This window comes from Pterocles gutturalis, unplaced genomic scaffold (genome assembly GCF_000699245.1).
Source record: "Pterocles gutturalis isolate BGI_N339 unplaced genomic scaffold, ASM69924v1 scaffold9040, whole genome shotgun sequence".
NCBI lineage: Eukaryota > Metazoa > Chordata > Aves > Pterocliformes > Pteroclidae > Pterocles > Pterocles gutturalis.
In genome coordinates, this window is record NW_010143400.1 from 7,870 (window position 1) to 28,176 (window position 20,307).

Here is a 20,307-nt window from a genome sequence, read left to right on the forward strand (position 1 = left end):
CGAGGACAGGCTGAGAGAGTTGGGGGTGTGCAGCCTGGAGAAGAGAAGGCTCCGGGGAGACCTTCCAGCACCTCCCAGTGCTGAAAGGGGGCTACAGGAGAGATGGGGGGGCTCTGGATCAGGGGGTGCAGGGACAGGACGAGGGGGAACGGTTCTAGGATGAAAGACGGGAGACTGAGATGAGATGTGAGGAAGAAATGTCTTCCTGTGCGGGGGGTGAGGCAGTGGCCCAGGGTGCCCAGAGAAGCTGTGGATGCCCCATCCCTGGAGGGGTTCAAGGCCAGGCTGGATGAGGTTTTGGGCAACCTGGGCTGGTGGGAGGTGTCCCTGCCCGTGGCAGGGTGTGGAACTGGATTATTTTCAAGGTCCCTTCCAACCCAAACCATTCTGTGATTCTATGATTCTAAGTCTCTAAAGTCTCTATTCCCCTCAAAGTTATTTGAAGTTTCATATTAATTTCCCAACATGCTGATATATCTGTGGCTGTACTTTTCCAACAACACTGATTTAAATAGTTGTGTTTGAAAATTATTTCATTTTATTCAAGTGCATGATCTAAGAAATAAAGCTATTTTGCACGGTTTGTTTGGGGTTTTCTCTCTAATGGCGCTCAGTTACAATTAACCAGGTACTATGCTGTACAACAGGTGCGCAAGAGTGCTTTTCCCAACCACCTCTCTTTTGAAGCCACCATAGCAGGTTGAAAAAATATGAGGTTGGCAAGGAGTCAAATTAACTTATTGCTGCCCTTTGACCTCACTATGGTATATGGCTTTCTATTCCGAGTTTTTGACGGTAATATATAGGAAAAAGCTTTTCTAGGAATGAACAGAAGATTCCACACATAACAATCTTTTACTAAATATTTTGTAGAATGCAACGATTGCAACAAAAAATAATCTAGAGTTTCCATAATTCAAGACAGCTTTATAACATGAGACAAAGCGTCAGTGATTGTTGACAATTGTTTGGCAATGCCTTTGTTTATGCTAACAAACATTGTGAACAAGGTGCTATTTCTGGACAGCACTCCTGTTATCTGGAAAATGCTTGAATGGTCAGGCTGACAAACACCTATATCTCTTCCCTTCCCTCAACTTATTAGCAGATGTATGATATACTAATGGCACACACTATTTCCTGTATCCTGGACCTTTTGTTACTAAAGCATCTTAACAAAAGATTTGGGTCCTCGGCTTTAATAGTACTTATGTTTTAATTTTGTAAGTAGGACTCTGACACAAACCCGTGCTATATACAACCCAGACCAAGCAAATGCCACTGCTTTTTAAATACTTTCCATACTTTTGTGAAAACAGAATAAAACAAAACATAAAATTACTTTCTCTTGAAAGGCACCAGGTATTTTTGGTTTCCATTCCTTCCAGAAAATAATGGGTATTGATCTCACATATTAAGCACAGCAACAGAATAATCTAAATTATAAGAGAAACTGTAAAAAATCTGGAAAAAACTTAATAATAGGGTATAACAAACAAACAAAACAATAAATTCTAGAGAACGTAAAAGCACAAGCTTTGCCTTTTAGTAGAATGGTGGTGGTCAAAGAAGCTAACTGTCAATGTAAAGGTTTTATAATTTAAATTTATGATTGTAATGCTCAGCATTTTCTTTTGCATATATCAAAATGCTAATAAGTGTAGAATGACAGTGTTTAAACTTACTGTGGCAAATGAAAACATTTCAAATAAATAAAGATGCTGCACCCTGACCCTTAAGAGACAACGGATTAAAAAAATCAATATTACACTATGTATTGCCATAATCTTCAGCTCTAAAAATAGTGTAAATAGTAGTAATGTTTTAAAGCACTCGTTTCGCAAGTCTGTGAGAGAAAACTTATCATCCATATAGAGTCTGACACTGTCACACATAAAAAAATTATCTAGAAAACAAGAAACATTTGCTGACAAAAAAGCAGCTGAAAACATCATTTTGAATGTAAAAATACAGTATTCCCTTCTAGATGGCACATCTTCTCGCTAAAGAATATTTGGTTGTAAAGACATCTTTTTATTTTTGCAAGAACAAGTAAGAGCAGATTATATGTTGAGAAAGTGACTAAAAAGAATAAAATTATCTACAAATAAAATCATGCAATTAGGCAGGTTTTCTTGCTTGCTCTTTTAATACATTTACACAAAATCTGACATTTCTGACAATCTCTCTTTTCCAGCAAATAATTTCAGGGTGCTGAATCCAAAGGGTTTGTCAATGAGACATATAATAGAGAGAATTTTTGATTGAAGGATGCCATGACTGCTAGATCTCCCAGAGAGATATATTTGCATTTAAATGTGTTATCTTGCTGAGCATTTCAACCCCGTCTGTAACAGGACAGCTACAAGCAGGTAGCCCATTTCAGTGGGCACATTTCAATTTTAAAAGTTACTTGATCTTGATGGTTTTTCCTCCTTCTTCTGAAGGAGGACCAGCCTCTATTGGTGTGTAGATATCTGTATGATAGCAATCATATTCCCTGTTTCACAAAGATGATCTGTTCATCTAACGTTTGTGAAGTCATACTAACAGGCAAGAAGACTCTTTCCTGTCTTACCTTTATCTGAGTGACATTTCCTTCAAGTTCTGTAGGTGCCTGGAGCTTCCACTTCTCTTTGCCCTCCAAAGCCCGTGTGCTCTGCTCAGATCCTGCTGCTTTCCTCCACACAGCTATTCTCCCCTTGTTCGTACCAGCTGCTAAGAGACCTGCCATTCACAAACATTTTAGGCATTTCATATCTTAAACAACTTCAGAAAAACTCACATCATACAAAGTAGCAGGCAGCCCAGCTCTGGCTCCAAGGCACTGAGAAGCCTCCTTCTAGCAGCACCCATTTCTTTGCCCTCTCGCAAAGCAGCATCCTCATCCTGAACTGAAGGAACTTTCCAGAGAAACAATGGGAGAAGTTTCACATGGCAAGGCCCATTTTCTAAGCTACCAGATTAAGTGATCTTTTAAATTACTTCATTTTAACCATTCGTTTTTGAATAGCTGGTTTTGTAGTCACCATGGGCAAGTCAACACTGAAAACCATTCTCGCAGACACTACCTGTGCCTACACTGGTGATGCACAGGAGGAGCTCTGTACAAAACGACCATTTTAAGGACCTGACGTCCACACTATATGTGTTTGGAGAGTTCTACTTTGCATTAGCTCTAGTGTGGGCTTGTAGACTGAACGCCCATAACATGCTGGTGCACATCAGGTGTACTCCAGGAGTATTTGTACCAGTTCAGTGTCAAAGGGAATCCAGCTGGTGTGCTGGAGACCACTCCACACTGAGAGAAAGTGCGATGAGCACCAAGTAATTTCATTGTACCTTCAAGAGCATGCTCCTGATCTGAACTAAAACTTTTCCACATCCCATGACGTTACTGAAACCCTCAGTATCAAGACAAACATACTGAAATGACTACAGGGCACTGAAGGCTGAGGTTTGACAAGATTTAGGATCCAGAGATCACAGCTGCTGTGTTATTTCTCACCTTTAGCACTGCAGTAAGAAACACAGTTAATACATTCTCCTCCCTCAAAGCCAAATTGCACATCTGGGGAGAGCACATAGTTCTCGTCTCGGTCCAAATCCCAGAACCTAAGGTACACAAAACAAGAGTGTTAACAATGCTTTTCCTTCCAGGTGTCTTGCTAAACACAGTCAATAGGATGCTGTACATGGCACTAATTTACTGTTTCCATAATGCCCAGATCATTCAATTTTTAAAATTAAATTGCCAGCAGCTGCCTCTGGAATGTGAACTTCTTAACAATCTCCTTCCTTTTCCTTTGACTTTTTAATCTGCAGTGTGTTTTGCTATATTCTCCTATGAAGAAAAGAGTCAGTATCAAACCCGTCTTTAAGAAAAAAAGAAAAATAGCGAGTTCTAGTTGCAATTTTCCTCCTCCCTACTTATGCTTCCTCCTCGATTTTAAGAATATTCATTGGTTACCCAGTAGTCCTTTGGATTCAAGTTTTATTTTCTAGAACTAAACACTGTAATCAAACATACTCCTTCTTGATACTTTGTCTTTATCACATTCTCACAAAACTAAGACAATTTTTGTCTGATAATTGCAGACAGAGGCTCAAGAAAGTGAAGTACTGATGTCAATAGAACACCCTCCCTGGCAAAAAAGAGGAAACAGGTAGAGCAAGTCATAGCAAAGACAGGGAAAAAAAGAGATTTAATACTTTTTTTTAAAAGATGCAAAAGTATAAAAACCACAGAACATGGTAACATGGCAAAGGAACATACTCAGTTTAAAGAATTAGGGATAGAGGTAACTGAAGTACTTGTATTACAGTAACAGAGAAGCATCCTGAAAAGCAAGCACTTTTTTCCTGTTACTGATGCTATTACTATCCTAAGAATCAGGCAATAACAGTGGGAAGAACAGCAAAGTGGGTATCTTTCACGCAAAAAACCCAAAATGGATATATTTTCAGAAGAAATTAATAATAGCACTCAAGAAAGGAACAGATTTGGATAGTACTGCCTGACCAAATAAAATAACTAGAGAGAAAGAAAGATTAATAGAATTAGTTTTTGTCCTCAAGGAAACAGATTTTTAATTTCATTTCTCTATTTATTTTGAGAAACAAAATTGGAAAATATTGTGAGCTTTTTCATTACTGGTAAAAAACAAAACAAACAACCACAAAAAAAAAAAAAAAATTCAGTAAAATATTCAGTGCATTGCAGACCATAAACCTTTTAGCCGGCACTTCTCATGGGCAGCCAGAACAGCTGTAAAACAGGATTCTTACCTGATGACGGTCTCACCTAGTGCTGTAACAACAAGGCTATGGTCTATTAAAATGATGTCTGCATAATGACCTGTCTTCCCACTCAACTTCACCTGTTAACCATAAATAAATAAATACATTTACAGAAGGCAGGAAGAACACACTGAAAGACAGTAAGCATCTGAATTGCCGAGTCTGGCTAAAGAGTTAAAATATAATAATAACTAGACCTGTCTGTCAGTTCAGAGAGACCAATGGTTTCTCTCAGGCAGTGACCACCACTAAATGCATCAAGTATATGATGTATATATTTACTAAAAGAAACCTTGCAGTGGGTTAATTAAGTAGATAAGGAGCGGTTTTTCTCTTGCACTAGATCTTCTCTTAGAACTTGATAAAGATTGCTTTAAAATGTGAAATACCAAATCTTACTTCTAGTCAAAAATAAGTAAAATAAGAAGTGGACACTCCTATAATACACAAGTGCCTAGTCTTTTTCAACCTTAGATAAAAAGAAAAAAAATCTCATGAAGGTAAAGGTTTAGGTTCTATACCCCCAGAAGTATTCTCCAACAGTACAGTATTTTATTTGAGACAAGGTGATTATAAGTCCTGTCTGAGGTCAGCTTGGGTTTTGCCCCTGTATAATAACTTTTGGGTCACTACATTATTATTTGTGACTCTGTGACTTGTAAATTATTTTTTAAAAGATTCCTAGCCTTTGCAGTTGTGAAGAACACTTCCACAATGTGAGAACCAAGGTATCTTTCAGATTTGCAGACAAAGACAGTATCACCAAGAGGAGGTACTACTGCTACTAATCTGGAACACAAGACACCTCTGAGCGCCTGATGACAAAACCGAGGATGCAGATTATCAACTATTTATCCACAAGACATTTTAACAAGTATTTGGTTATACTGAAATTTTCAGTTCTTCTCTAATTCACTAAGACAAGGTAAAAAGATTAACATAGGGTCAAAATGAAAGAAATTGAGAAAAACCAGGAAGGCAAGACGAAAACCATCTTTCCAAGTTCAATAACGCATCACTCTTCTACTTTTAAATAAGCATATATTTACTCATCAAGGTATTATCTGAGAAACAAAAATAAGAGTTGATTCATTTGCAAGCAAAAAAGTGATAATCAAAAAACCCTAACAAATACTCATAAAGATTAAACTTTGCAACTTTACCCTGGAGTCCAGCTCTTACCTTCATGAGCTCTTCTGCCTCTCCCTCAAGAGTAATTGCATGCAAGGACAACTGCAGGTTCTCTGTTATAACAACTAAAACACCTCTTTCCTCCATGAAAACCAGCTTTTGGACCAGACTGTCTGTGGACAATACATGCCTTGTCTTTCCTTTGGCGTTCACATAATGCACAGAACCTGTAGCACACATAAACAAAGTATAGTTTTAGTAAACAGTTTTTAGCTACAAAAATCAAAGTTGCTGCTTTCTACCTTAATCAAATATTCGTCAAGTGCTGAAAAGGTAAAAATAACCACAATTCTTTTGTCTTCTAGTTTGTCTCAGGATATGGTTAAACAGTAGTACTGTATAAATCATGCACAGGCCTACCCAGTGAAAAACCCTAGAGTTAATACAGCAGTTTGCAAATCGCATTACAGAAACCACCCAAAAAACCGAAATCATTGATATCTGACAGAACTCATGCCAACACACACATATATAACTTCTTAGCAAATCACAATATTATATAAACACAGCATTTCAAACCAGTGCAAATCAAAAAATCCCTATGAAATTAAATAAGTTTTTCCCCCAAAAGCTGATACAGAAAACACAAATGGATAAGAATGAACATTAAGGATCCATGCTACAATGTTGTACCCAAGAGGTAATATGATGTATCTAACTAAAAAGAATGCTTTAATTTCCAAAACTTGCAAATATATTATCATCCTCTACATTACAACTACATAAAAAAAAATTCAAACTCCTCTTCCACCTCCTCCCACACTGCTTCATTTTATCCCTGAAATAAAACACTGAACAGGTAACTTCATTCATGTCTCTTGTTAAATCATGGAATGGTTTGGGCTGGAAGGGACCTTAAAGCCCATCCAGTGCCACCCCCTGCCATGGGCAGGGACACCTCCCACCAGCCCAGGTTACTCAAAGCCTCATCCAGCCTGGCCTTGAACCCCTCCAGGGATGGGGCATCCACAGCTTCTCTGGGCAACCTGTTCCAGTGTCTCACCAACCTCATAGGAAAACCTCCTCACATCTAATCTACATCCACCCTCCGTCAGTTTAAAACCGTTACCCCTTGTCCTATCAGTACCAGCCATGGTGAGAAGTCTCTCTCCATCCTTTTTATAAACCCTCATTAAGTACTGAAAGTCCACAAGAAGGTCTCCCCAGAGCCTTTTCTTCTCCAGGCTGCACACCCCCAACTCTCTCAGCCTGTCCTCGCACGGGAGCTGCTCCAGCCTCGGACCATCTCCGTGGCTCCTCTGGCCCCGCTCCAGCAGCTCCGTGTCTGTCCTGTGCTGAGGACCCCAGAGCTGGGGGCAGCACTGCAGGGGGGATCTCACCAGAGCGGAGCAGAGGGGGACAATCCCCTCCCTCGCCCTGCTGTTCACGCTGGTGGTGATGCCCCCAGGACATGGGTGGTTTCTGGGCTGCAAGTGCACACTGCCGGCTCAAGTCCAGTTTTTCATCCTCCAGAACTCTCAATCCCTTCTCCACAGGGCTGCTCTCAACCCATTCATCCCCCAGTCTGTACTGGTACTGGCAATTGTCAGAGTAGTTCTCCAATGTAGCATTTTTCTATCACACAGATATCTGTTTATTGTAGTAGTACTTGTCAGTAACCAATCGTCTACTGAATCTCAGTTTTATGTGATCTTTTACAAGAAACAGATGGTCCCTTGATTTTATTTGCCATCTGAAATTGCTTCAGAAGTTAAATTAACTGTCTGTACTTCGATATTAGCATACAAAGTATCAGGTATGGCACAGATACTGCTACCCGCTATTTTGAAACTACTTAGGTGGTTAGGGAGAGGGTTGAGTAACTTTAAGAAAGTTTTCACACTGTATCACACAGGAGACTAATTTCAGAAGTTCACAAATCTGAGCTAATTAAGAAGACCAAATAACCCCAAGATTCAGAAGATAAGAAGCAGAAAGTATATGCTGTTTCGGAAATACAAAGGGTACTAGAAGAGGATGATCACTCATGACCTAAAAATGTCTGCAATGAAGACAAAAAAGAGTAGATTCAGCAAAAATGTCAGGATGACTTCCACAATTCAGGGTATGTCCCAATACCTGTGTCAGTCATCTCAAATATTCAGTAGTGAAGATGATTATTTGTGCTCATGACATGTCTTGCAAAACAATCTCCAAAAATTGTTATCAGTTCAGGTATCCTCTCTTCAGATAAGCATCTCATGTAACATATTACCGGAACAGCACCTAGTGTTTTACTGCAACGATCAGTGTTTTGGAAGCATTAAAAAATATCTAGACTAATATATACTTGAAACTTGGGAGATCTTTTCATTTTGTTTTGGGCTTTTTTTAGGACCTTAATTGTTTATTTAGTTTTGCTTTAAAAGATGCTCTACTGTATTTAGTCAGATCTCTTCTAAGATACTTAAAATCGTGCAATAAGATTTTTTTTATTAAAATCATCTTTATTAAACAAGTTTAGGCTGAGAATTCATACTTTAGAGGAAATTTACAGGTCACATTTAAACCCTACAAAAACATTAACTGATTCTGAAGTTATGACAGATCACTAACTAGATTAAACACTGGGTCCAAAATACGTATGCCCAAATCAACCTAGGCAATGAGACTGCTCAAAAGAAACAGTCAGCGTTATTTGACTGAAATTTGTAAAGTTTGAACAAGAGGCCCAAGAAACAAGATGTGAAGGACACCCACTTGCAGGATACAGAGCCTGTCCCTAGATGGGGCTGTGTACCACCACAACAGATGCTTTGAAAGGGAGGATTTAACAGACACAGCTACTCAAAGAGTCTCTCCTTGCACGGTGAAGAAGTGCCCTGTGCCGCCTTTTCATTCAAATGGTTCATGTCTAGGAAAGAGGTTTGTAACTCACCATTCAAATGAAGGTACAGCCCACTGTTCTGCAAAAGAAACACAGCGGGACAATGCCACTCCTGCAAGCTGTGCTGGTGTAAACAATGGGTCTCATTCTTGGTAAGATAAACACTGAATCAAACTGGAATTGAGCTGCAGAACTAGCAAAACTTCAATGGTTTTCAGAGGAGTTAACACTTGAATCGAGAGGATTACATATACTTGAATCACCTACCAGAAACATTCACTACAATACTTGTCACACAGATTCTGGCTCCGGTGCAAAAAGTTAGCAGGTTAGAGAGACAGAAGGCATCATGAGAACAACTTGGGTAGGAAGAAAGTGAGCTGGGAGCAAACTAGTACCCAGAACAGTAAAAGGGAGAGGAAAAGACAAATGGCAGGGAAGAAACAGTACTAGGAAGAAAACTTGTTTTGTTAAAAAGATATTCAGACTTTTTGGTTTCCTTAGACTGAAGCCTTATTTCAAAGCACAAGAGAAAAAGTAAATTAATAACTTATTTTAAAAGTTATGTTCTAGCAGCATTTTCATATTTCTAGAAAAAAAACCACAACACGTATTATTTTGAAGCTTTGCACAAAATGCTGACAACTTCTAATCTTATTTACACTTAGGTGCTAGAGATCACTCTCCTTACACTCACTTCTTCAGGAACCTGACTAATCCAATACCTATGGCATCCTTTTGGAGATGACTCATCCTGAAGATGCTAAGATTTTAATAATCTTATTCATTTCTTCTTACCAAAGATTCTTCAACAAAGAGTACTTTATCCTGTTGGATATATGAATATTATAGATACATGGCTATACTCGAGACGTTGTATGTATGAAAACAGGACTATCGTACACTGAGCTATTTTGAAGCATTAAGGAGACAAATTTCCAGCAGCCTGGGCAAGTGGTTTTGCTCTTACCATCTGTCAAAGTGATAAAGAAGGAGAGCCCTTCCTGGAATCCCATTTTCAGAGGTGCTCCTGTTCCAGCTTTTCTCCAGTTAAACATATCCAAGGCCTTCTCATCACCACTCACAGCCGCTTTTGCCAGCTGTACAAAGTCCCTGCAAACAGAGAGACTTAATTTCTAATTCCTTACATAACAGAGTACTTTCCGTATCAAATAATGGATTAGTAGTTAATAAAATATGTTGCAAAGAGAGAATAAAGATGTTTCATACACTGATTGGAGAAATTATAAACTCAAAAAAATGCAAAGTAAAATTTTAATACTACCTTTCATTTGCATTGTTTCACCTTTTTTTCCATAAGCATTATTATTTTTACAGAAACGTGAAAGAGAAGTGGCCCAGAAAAGGAAAAAAATATTTTTTTTTCTCTACAGCTGTTTCCTATTTCTTGCTTGGAGAGGAAAGAAATAATAATGATTAAGAACTGACTTTTAATTTAATTATTCTTGCCAATAATTCAACAGATAATTGTGTTTTCAGTGTGCTTTCTGCTTTTCACAGTCAGCAACACTGCTAATTAAAGAACTAAAGGAAGAAGAGTCAGCAGCAACAGAGAGAAAGGTATAGACAAAAGGAAGATGATCTGTTGCTGCATAAAGGACACAAAAAGACAGCTACTAAAATGGGAGAAGAACTTGGACATAAAGGACGGTTAGGAGAAGAACTTTTTCAATATATATTTTTAAAAAAGGTTTATCTGTGAGTAGGATTTTCTTTTATTGGAACAAGAGAAAGACCTGGTCTCCCAGTGCTCAGACAGGGCACAATACTTACTCGCCAGGAGGGGGTGGTCGAAAGATGCAGTGAGACAGACATTTTCCGTACTCCAGTTTCAGTAGGGCAGGACCCTGCACTCTGCCTCGCTGGTCCATTCTCCATAGAACCAAGACACCGTGCTAGAAAGAGACAACAGTTAATTCATTACACTTTGCACACAGATGAGAATCTTGACTCCAGCTACTCAGTGCACATAAAATTAAACATTTTCTTGACAGAGCAACACCTTGCCTTTCTTTCACTTGACACATACAATTACTTCCATTTAAAACCAAGCCACCAGGAATAAAAATTAGCTTTAACATTATATTATTTGCTTATTTAAACTCAAGTTAGCTAAAAAAGCTTGTTGGTCATATCCATTCTTAGTAAAATGACACTGCCAGAGCAACTAAATGGAACAGCCTTGGTTTTCCTCTGCAAGTGGCATATGCAAATATTTAAGTAACTCCCATTCCACTTTTTTCTTGAAAGTACTCTGACTGCTAAAAGACATTGAGACAAAGGATAGCAAAGCATAAGACACACATCCCCGAGTAAGGGCATATAACACTGACAAAGATGAGCATGGGTATATGATTAGACACACATGAAGTCACAGTAGACATTCAAGCACAACAAGAACTCATTTTTAGAAACAGAACTTAGTAACTAGAAGAATCACAGATGCTAAAGAAACGAAGACCTGTTAGCCAACTAACTCAACAGTAGCTGGTATAAGTTGCCCTCAGAGCCTGGCAGAGGCTCTGAAGGTAACACACACTTTGCAGTGCCAGCTCAGGATGGGCATCAGACCCCTGGGCACTGGAAAGAATGGAGAAGGCAAAGAAGCAAAAAGACAGTCCAGTATGACATACACATTAACCATCCCAACAAACTGACTCAGGCTACAGTCTCACACCTGGATTTTCAAGATTATTATTCATGGCTGTTATTATGTTAGTGCTGAGGGAACCAAATTGCATTTGGAGGCCCTCTCTCTAAGCACTACATGAAAAAACACAGCAAAAATTTGCAACATGAAGTTCAATCTCATCTTATTTCATTAAGATTGATAACAATAAAAGTGGTATTATAACTTGCTCTATTTTTCTTTACTGTTTTCAGTAGAGTACAGTCTTTCTAGAGCGAAAGATCCATAGCAGTGGTAGTTTTAAACACTTCTTCTTCACAATCCTAAGTAGAAGCCACATGAGATGCAGCTAAGGCCTTCCAAGGTAATATTTCCTTCTTTTTTTCCTAAGAATCAAGAAGTTCTAACTTCTTTCAGCAGTAAGATGATTATATTTATACCACCCAAAACTGTTTATTAAGTGCAGTGCCATCTCTTACAGCTTATAGAATGTGACACAGCCATGCACCTGTGAAACTGCCGTACTGTTCCCAGAGGCCACTTGCGGTTCATACAATGTTTGCTGGTTACCTCTGGAAATCACAGGATCCTGTGATTTGAAAGTTCATATCCTGTTGGCTCGTCCTCTCACTTTCTCCTCAGCTTTAAATATCTGTTCATAAGCTGCAGGAAAAGCCTACAGCTTTATAAAGCTGCTAACCTTCCTTCCATCCTGTTCTAGATGTCCCATCCTGTATCCAGATAACCTAGTTGCAAACTCAATTCTGAGTCTGTAATACATGAGATTGTAAATAAAAAAAGCTCACTACCTGTTCTAAGTGTGAATGGTTATAGAAAGGATACAGAACTGGTCTGTTTTCAAATGGTATTTGAAAAGGACAAAGGACATCGACCTTATCATCTATAAGATTTACTCTTAAGGTATCCTGTATCTTCCCAATCATTCTTAACAACCCAAAGCTTTAGCTTCTTGTTATAAAGGCTATATGCCCTATAAATAGGCTTTTATTACAGGATTATTCTGTGTGATTGAAACCTGGAAGTCAGCCATGTTATTTGTCACTTAAAACACAAATTAAGAGCTTCTGATTTTCCAAGCATCCTATTCTAACTTTAAGTTATTTTCAAATAATTTTCTTGCAGCTCAGGATTTATGACAACTGGATGTTCTCAGCTGAGCGCTCTCTGTTATGAAGTCCCAGTGAAGAACAAACAGAAACCAAACCAGGGCCCAAATATTTATCTTCTTTCTAAGGGTACTCCTCTAATATGATCCTGGCAGCACTCACCTAATAGAAGTTACCTGAACATAAACCTTCATGGGAAACATTTTAAAAATAAACTTTAAAGTTATTGGGAAAGACGTAGAAAATGAAGCATACACCTCAGACCATGGTACAATGACACTGAGCATGCAACACAAGAGGTGAGCGGGCTGATCCAGTGCAGTACTGGGCAGAGACACTGTCTTGGGGCTAGCCACAGGAGGCTGAACCAGCCGTGTGCCCAGCCTAACAAGTCTGGGCTCTAAGCCAGTCTCATTAGCTCAAGCTGGCCACTACACACACAGCTGCAGGTTTTTAAGGACCAACATTTCATTGGCCAGGGACACCAGGGAGTACCTTGAACCCTGCTCAGCTGTGTGTTCCAGTGTCTGCAGAGGGTAACACAGCTATTTTGCAATAACAAACTTTCCAGAGTTGCAATGTGCTGCTGTTCCATCCATTGAGGTTGGTCTTTACAACTACAGCAAGTGAAACTACATGAAACTGAAGAGCATCTGTGTCAATACATGGCCAGGCTTTGGTTTGTCATGTTATTTCCTTGAAACCACTGCTTATTCTATTTTGATCAATACCCTCATCAGAGGAAGAGTTAGGATAAGTCTATCAAATTGTTAAATTTGCCTATAAGAACAGCTGTATCTGTTTTAAGATGACTTCAGTACTGTGATCTGACAAGATAAACCAATGTGAAAAAAGTTTGTTCATAAATGAAGGGTTAATGTAAGCTGTGGCTACATTATTGTCTCCATATAAATAAAGCCTCAGTTACGCTGTGCATCACTTTTTGTTGGGGCAGCATTTTCTCTGTTCTAATAAGGAAGAGGAAAAATTCATTTTTTACTCAATTTAGAATTTCTGCATTTCTGTCAAATGTAGCAACAAAATTTTACAAACAATGGATTACAACTGTATTTTCCTTTGACTCCCATAGGTACAAATTCTCAAAGAGCAGAACTGAAATTCTTGGACAAGCTCAAGTTTATATCAGGGAAAATATAGAAAAACCTACTTTTTTTTTTTCCATTTGCTGACTCAAGAACTGGCAAAACCAGAATCTTGTATGACTACTTAATCCTGAATACTACATATTCAATAGCTAGTTTCTCATTTCACTATATAAAAGGGCAACCAGCTCATCAAGAAATAAAGACTGTGACATTTCGAGTATTTCCACAACATTTTCCATGCAATAAGATTGACTCATTTTTAGAGTATTAATAAAAACAAAACAAGAGATCAGCATGGGGTTTTTGTATTTAAGTGAGCATTGCTATGCACTCACTACGGACGAATATGCTGTAGCTCGAATTTGTTTCTCAACGTCTGGGCGTTACTCCTGAGTGTGCCACAAAATTCGTGCATAGACAGGAGCAAATAATTCAAATTGTCTATGCCTCAATTACCCCCTCCATCAAATAGCCTTAAACCCAGCAGATACTGAGATACACTTTTATTTAAAGATAAATTGATAAAACACCAATGAGTACTGTAGAAAAAAGTTAAAACACTGAGATTTGATTTTACTCCCTAATAGTTTTAATTTGTACCTAAAGCGAGGAAATTTATCTCCCCGACAACTATCCCTTCCCCTAAAAACCCATTACATAATCCCTTCCCATCACAGGGCTTGCAACATCGTGTTCCACATCAAAAACACATCTGGCATTTCAACTACGCACCCTATCACCAGAGACAAGGCGGGTACCATTTGTACTCCAGTTTAGGACTGTAATTTTGTCATTATGATTTGGCGGTACATCATGGCGCTCCTTGTCTTGTTTGTTAAGTATCACAACTTCTCCTGTCTCCCAGCCTGCTGCAAGAATTGGTCTGGAAGGGTGCCAGGAAAGTGATGTGACCTGAAAGCTTCTCTCAATATGTGCATCGGACACATGTTCTCCCTGCAAATGGAAATAAAGTGCAAGCTCAGTACAATGGAAAAAACAGTACAAGGATGCAGCTACACCTTCAGATTCGCTTCCCAGTCAACAAGAGATTTTTCTGTGACAAAGGACTGGCATGTAATAAAGCTTCCTGCAGGAGATATGAAGCGGCCACACAAATTCTCTTTACAGCTATTTCACGTGCATAAAAATGTGCTAAAACACACAGCACATCCCCTTAAAAATTGCTAATGAAAACACACCAGTGTTAAGTGACTGGCCCCCCGCTTTTCTGGGCTACTCTTCCCTCACAGCATACACAAGCAGCTCTCACTGAATATCAAGCTTTTACTCCTTGATGAAGGATAAAGCAGCTTTGAGCACATTTCAAGGTTAAAAAAACCATCCAAACAACTTTTCAAAAAGAAGCACTTCAGTGAGGACACAGAGTAAACTCATGCTTAAACAGCTCTTAAAGGTAGACACTCTGTTGTGTACGGTTCGCAGTAGCATTTCAGACAATTCATTTAATCTCTCTGTATTTATTTTTCCATTTGTAACATCTGGATGGCAATTTTTCATAATGCACTTTGGAAAATATACAGTTTATAGGCTACTCATATTAACAGACTTAAATGTTTCCAGTACATTTGTTGCTAGATACCTTGTACTACCATCTCCCTAAATAGCACACTTTCTTCCTGAAAATTATGCAAACCAAAGTCCTACGCAAGCCTCGTGTGTAAAGTATGCAAAGGAAATCTCTGTCTGCAGGCAGAAACTGTACTAGGAAACAACCTACTCAAATGGAACAAGCTGAGTCTAGCAAATCAACTCAGCCTCAAGGTGGAGGAATTATTTTTAATATTTATTTCTTAGTACACTTTATTTACTTAGGGTTTTTTTTAAAAAAAAGCAGCAGCATGTGTTCGTTTTACTTTTAAGCCTGAAATTCTCATACTATGAGAAGTAAAAAGCAAATCAGTAACCATCACAAACAAGACTGAAAGGCTGTAAAAATTAAAACTCCTCTTTCCATTTAAATTTAATTTATAAAGACGTGTAATCAGTAGCTGATGAATCTGACATGCCCTAGATAGCACAGGATACGGAGAGCAATTAAAATCCAGAGATTCAAGAAGCATACGTAAGACTGCAAATATATATATAGATTTATATAGATATATAGATATATTAAAAAGGTGAAGTTCCAAACCAGCAAAATGGTATCAAGCCCAAAAGCAAGGCTGCTGATTATTCACCTGTTCCAGGTAGATATCCACACAGCCCCCAGCTGCTGTGCTGATGGAACCCACGGCCAGGAGTGGTTGAAGTGGGTGCCACGCTATGTGAGAAGGGGACGCAACTGAATCAGGAGCTTCTGTTCGATGATCCACATACACAGCCATACCAACAGAAGCTGTCACAGAGGCCTAGCCTGTGCAAGGAAAACAAACATTTCTATCAGGTATGCTTAAGTATATTCTATATAGACACTATATACATGCTAATTACATATAATATATACACCATATATATAGTAACAAGTACGCTTAAAAAATGGGGGAAAAAATAAAGCTACAGCATCATCTTGTTAATACGCACTACACAGACAGGAAAAAAGTCATAGTGGTGTTTTTAAAAAAAAATAAATATTAAGTGTTGTAGTCTGTGGATTCACAGTGTGCACAGGCTTGTACCAGTGTCTCACCAGAGGACTCTCAAATAACTCAGAACTTACCAGAAAGTTACTTCCAGTACCTCATATCTAAAGATGTAAACTAATGTACAGACAGAGTGATTTTAAGTTGTAAAGTCTCATAGCTGGGCTTTCAAAGTAAGTTTTAACAGTTGTCACCACTTTGGAGTTTGTACTGTTGAAATGACTCAAGATTAGTTTAACTCACACTATCCATTATCTACATTTGAATGGAAATACTCAGTAAGTGCTGATATTCCAAGGAAAAGAACCTGCAAGCAATGCTCTTTTCAGAGTTGTGGGTAGGAAACGGAGGAAGTCACTGATAAACATTAGTATCTTTTATACAGAGATGGTCTTTGGGATTTGTGTTTCATGATCTTACTGGCTTGGTTTCAGAAGAAAAACAGCCGGAGAAAAACACAAGACCTGGTTAAAAAAACAAATCAAACGAAAAAACCTAAATGCACAAAACAACTCTGAAAGGTTTAAAAGACTCCCTCCACATTTCAGAGGAAGAGATGTTTTCCTTTATGCAGCTAAAGCACGAGTTAAGAACTGCAGGCACACATATGCACAGCAGTTAGATCCGCCCAAGTCACCAACCGGACACCGATGCAGGACGTCAAATGGACACCACAGACTCCTGGCTTAAAGTCTCTTCACTTCAAATATTCTGTCAGTGCTTAACATAAATATTTTGCTTTAAGAAGGCTGTCTTGCTGCCCCAAAAAAAGAAAAACGGCATCAGATTCAGCACCTTTGATCAGACAGGTTAGAAAGGTGGGTAACACTTTCCAATAAGTTAGTAGTTCTGTATCTTGCCTTTGATATTACAAAGAACAATATGAACTAGGAGACATCAGAACCAAAAGAAGAGTAGTCAGCCTAATAAGAAGCAATTTGATCTTTTAATAAGATCCATTCACCTTTATCTTCACACTCCTTCAAAATCCTCCACGTTCCCGTAGCGGCATGTGGGTCTAGTTTTATTGCCTCACAACAAAACCCCAAAAAACCATTGAAATAAAAATTGGAGTTGTTTTCATCTTTATTTCACGGGTTTTTTAATAGTTTTCTTAAATCTCCAGTTCTGTTCCAAAATACTGTACCCATTCTACCACTTCCATTCTTATCTCATCTGTTTCATTTTACTCCAACAGGGGAAGAATTTGGTCCATATTTGAATATAAGCCTTATATTGGCTCAAACTTTGAACTTATAGAGAAATTCACTTCAGATTCAAATAAAAAGTTGAGATGCCTAAATAAAAAAAAACACATTTGGTATGAAACAACGGTTTTATCACATAAAACCACACAGCTGTAACACCTTTTCCAGAGCCACTTTTTTCTGCTGTTAAGTGTTTCTTGTAGTCATAAATATTACTTATTATTATTCAGTTACTTCAGTCCCCTTGAGAGAGGGAAGAAAATAAGTATGTCATGCTTACCAACTGTGTCTCTTGATCAACTCACTAATGGGTACATCAAGCCACATCGTCTGCTTTGCTAGAGGTGACTAGTTGTTCTAATTAGGATAGCTATAGCTAACTACCCCTTTTGGCATTAATAGGCAGCAAAACCATTTTTTCAGTCAATACTGCATAGATGTAAAAAGGCAGACTAGCAGTTACTAAAACAAGATTCAGTGATCTTGTCATGTAAATTATGGATAATCCCTAATATAAAATACTTTTCACCATCTCAAACTATACAAAATTGTGCTATATGCAAATAAATAAATCACTTACATAAGTGGATTACTCAGTTGTGTAAAAATCACTAAACCAACATTAATTTGCTTGTTAATCTTGGGAATTCATTATTCATGTGTTTACTCTTGCTTCAAGCTCATGTACTTACACTCTGTAGCTTTGACAGATACTTCTTCAAAAAAGCCTTCAAAGAAAAACAAAACCAAGTAGCACTACCTCCACAAATTATTATGGCACTGCACATTCTATTTTTTTCAAGGTCTAAAAGACAAGAATTTCTGAAAAAGTTAACCACTTCGATGATTGGAATAGAACATGACCAAGTTCAGATATCTGATCTCAATAGTCAGATTAGATCTATCCGACGGACACTTTTGAAACAACCTACACAAGCACTTCACCAAAACCGTAAGAGTTGAATCACAGAATGGTTCAGATTGGAAGGGACCTTTAAAGATCATCTACTTCCAGTCCCCTGCTGTGCAGGGTCACCTTCCACTAGACTAGGCTGATCAAAGCCCAGTCCAATCCAACCTTGAAAATGTGCAGCGATGGGGCATCCACAGCTTCTCTGGGCAACCTGTTCCAGTGTCTCACCACCTTCATCATAAAACTTTTCTTCCTTATCCCCAAACTAAACCTACCCTCTTACAGCTTAAAACCATTACCAATTGTCCTGTCAGGATGGGCCCTGATGAGAAGTCTCTCTCCATCCTTCTTATAAACCCCCACTAAGTACTGAAAGGCCACAAGAAGGTCTCCCCGGAGCCTTTTCTTCTCCAGGCTGCACACCCCCAACTCTCTCAGCCTGTCCTCGCACGGGAGCTGCTCCAGCCTCGGACCATCTCCGTGGCTCCTCTGGCCCCGCTCCAGCAGCTCCGTGTCTGTCCTGTGCTGAGCACCCCAGAGCTGGGTGCACCGCTGCAGGGGGGGTCTCACCAGAGCGGAGCAGAGGGGGACAATCCCCTCCCTCGCCCTGCTGCTAATGCTTCTTTTGACCTAGCCCAGGACACAGTTGGCTTTCTGGGCTGCAAGTGCACACTGCCGGCTCATGTCCAACTTTTCATCTTCCAGTACTTTCAATCCCTTCTCCTCAGAGCTGCTCACAACCCATTCATCCCCCAGTCTGTACTGGTACTGGCGACTGCCCTGACCCAGGTGCAGGAGACCTTGCACTTGGCCCTGTTTAAGTTCATGAGGTTCACACAGGTGAACATTAGACATGACATTAACATCTGTCCACAGAGAACAGTTAGCAGAGGTTCAAGGTCATACTCTGCTCCTGTTCTTAACAGGCCAGACACAAGCCAGGTCTAGTCCAGACATCATACACCCATGCTAAAGTGGCCCTGTGCTCGGGATGTCAGGTCCTTTGGGGAAATCAAGCTTTACTTCAATGTTTATAAACCTACAGGTCATACACCACCAATATAAGGACCAATGCAGATGGATAACTGGCCATCATCTCAGAGCACGCTGGGCAAAGGATTGAGTTTGTCTGCACCCACCAACATAGACATGCATAAAATTTCACAAGGAGTCAGAAATTTTATGAAAAGGGGAAAATTACCCTTTGAGATGCGGCAATTCCCTCCAGACAAACCTCTGAATTCCTTACAGGTTGATTTTGAGTATTAAAATAAACTACAAGCCCAATAGCCTTTATATGTTTGGTTTGAAATTTCTGGGATTTTCACAGGTAACCTCAAGATTCCTATTGCTACAAAAGGCAGCAGTGAGCCAGAATACATACACATATTTCAAGTGACAAGCATACACATTCAGGGGAAAAATAAAATTACATTATTCTGTCTTTGGTGACAATTCTTAGTTACTTTTATGACACCACCGTATGACACCACTGTCAGCACATTTAGCATCCAAGAGAGGCAGATTACGATTACGTTTGCTAATCTTGTGGAGCTGCGGCGGCCAGAAGCTGAGCAGAAAGCCCACCACCCAGTACAGCATCAGAGGAGTTCTCTGCTCGCACTGCTGGGGCGGTTCCCTGACAAGACTTAACAGCTACCCATGCAAAAACATCATCTTTTCTTGTAATCCCGACCTATAAGAAATGCTAGGGTGTTTCTAAATTTTAAAATATTTAAAATAGTCACAGAAAAAAATCAGAATACAACACTGAGTTATTAAAAGGTGTCTTAACGGCTCGATACTATTTTCCTCTAACTTGTAAAACAGAAACAGCGATTTACTGTTTACAGAATTTACAGAAGTAAATGACAAAAAAAAAAAA

The 20,307-nt window shown here is 39.0% G+C and overlaps 1 protein-coding gene across 1 annotated transcript in view; it reads right to left on the bottom strand.

Moving 5' to 3' along the window:
* LOC104469968 (intraflagellar transport protein 140 homolog) overlaps window positions 1-16,057 on the bottom strand; it is a gene marked incomplete at its 3' end in the record, with an annotated part of 22,681 nt that extends 6,624 nt beyond the window's left edge. Inside the window, exons 1-8 of the mRNA XM_010084720.1 lie at window positions 15,900-16,057; window positions 14,434-14,655; window positions 10,613-10,734; window positions 9,789-9,931; window positions 5,983-6,158; window positions 4,789-4,880; window positions 3,509-3,615; window positions 2,579-2,727 (exon numbers count right to left, since the gene is read on the bottom strand). Of these exons, the coding sequence (XP_010083022.1) occupies window positions 2,579-2,727; window positions 3,509-3,615; window positions 4,789-4,880; window positions 5,983-6,158; window positions 9,789-9,931; window positions 10,613-10,734; window positions 14,434-14,655; window positions 15,900-16,046 (1,158 nt within the window). The remainder of the gene's footprint in view (window positions 1-2,578; window positions 2,728-3,508; window positions 3,616-4,788; window positions 4,881-5,982; window positions 6,159-9,788; window positions 9,932-10,612; window positions 10,735-14,433; window positions 14,656-15,899) is intronic.
* Window positions 16,058-20,307: the final 4,250 nt, after the last annotated feature.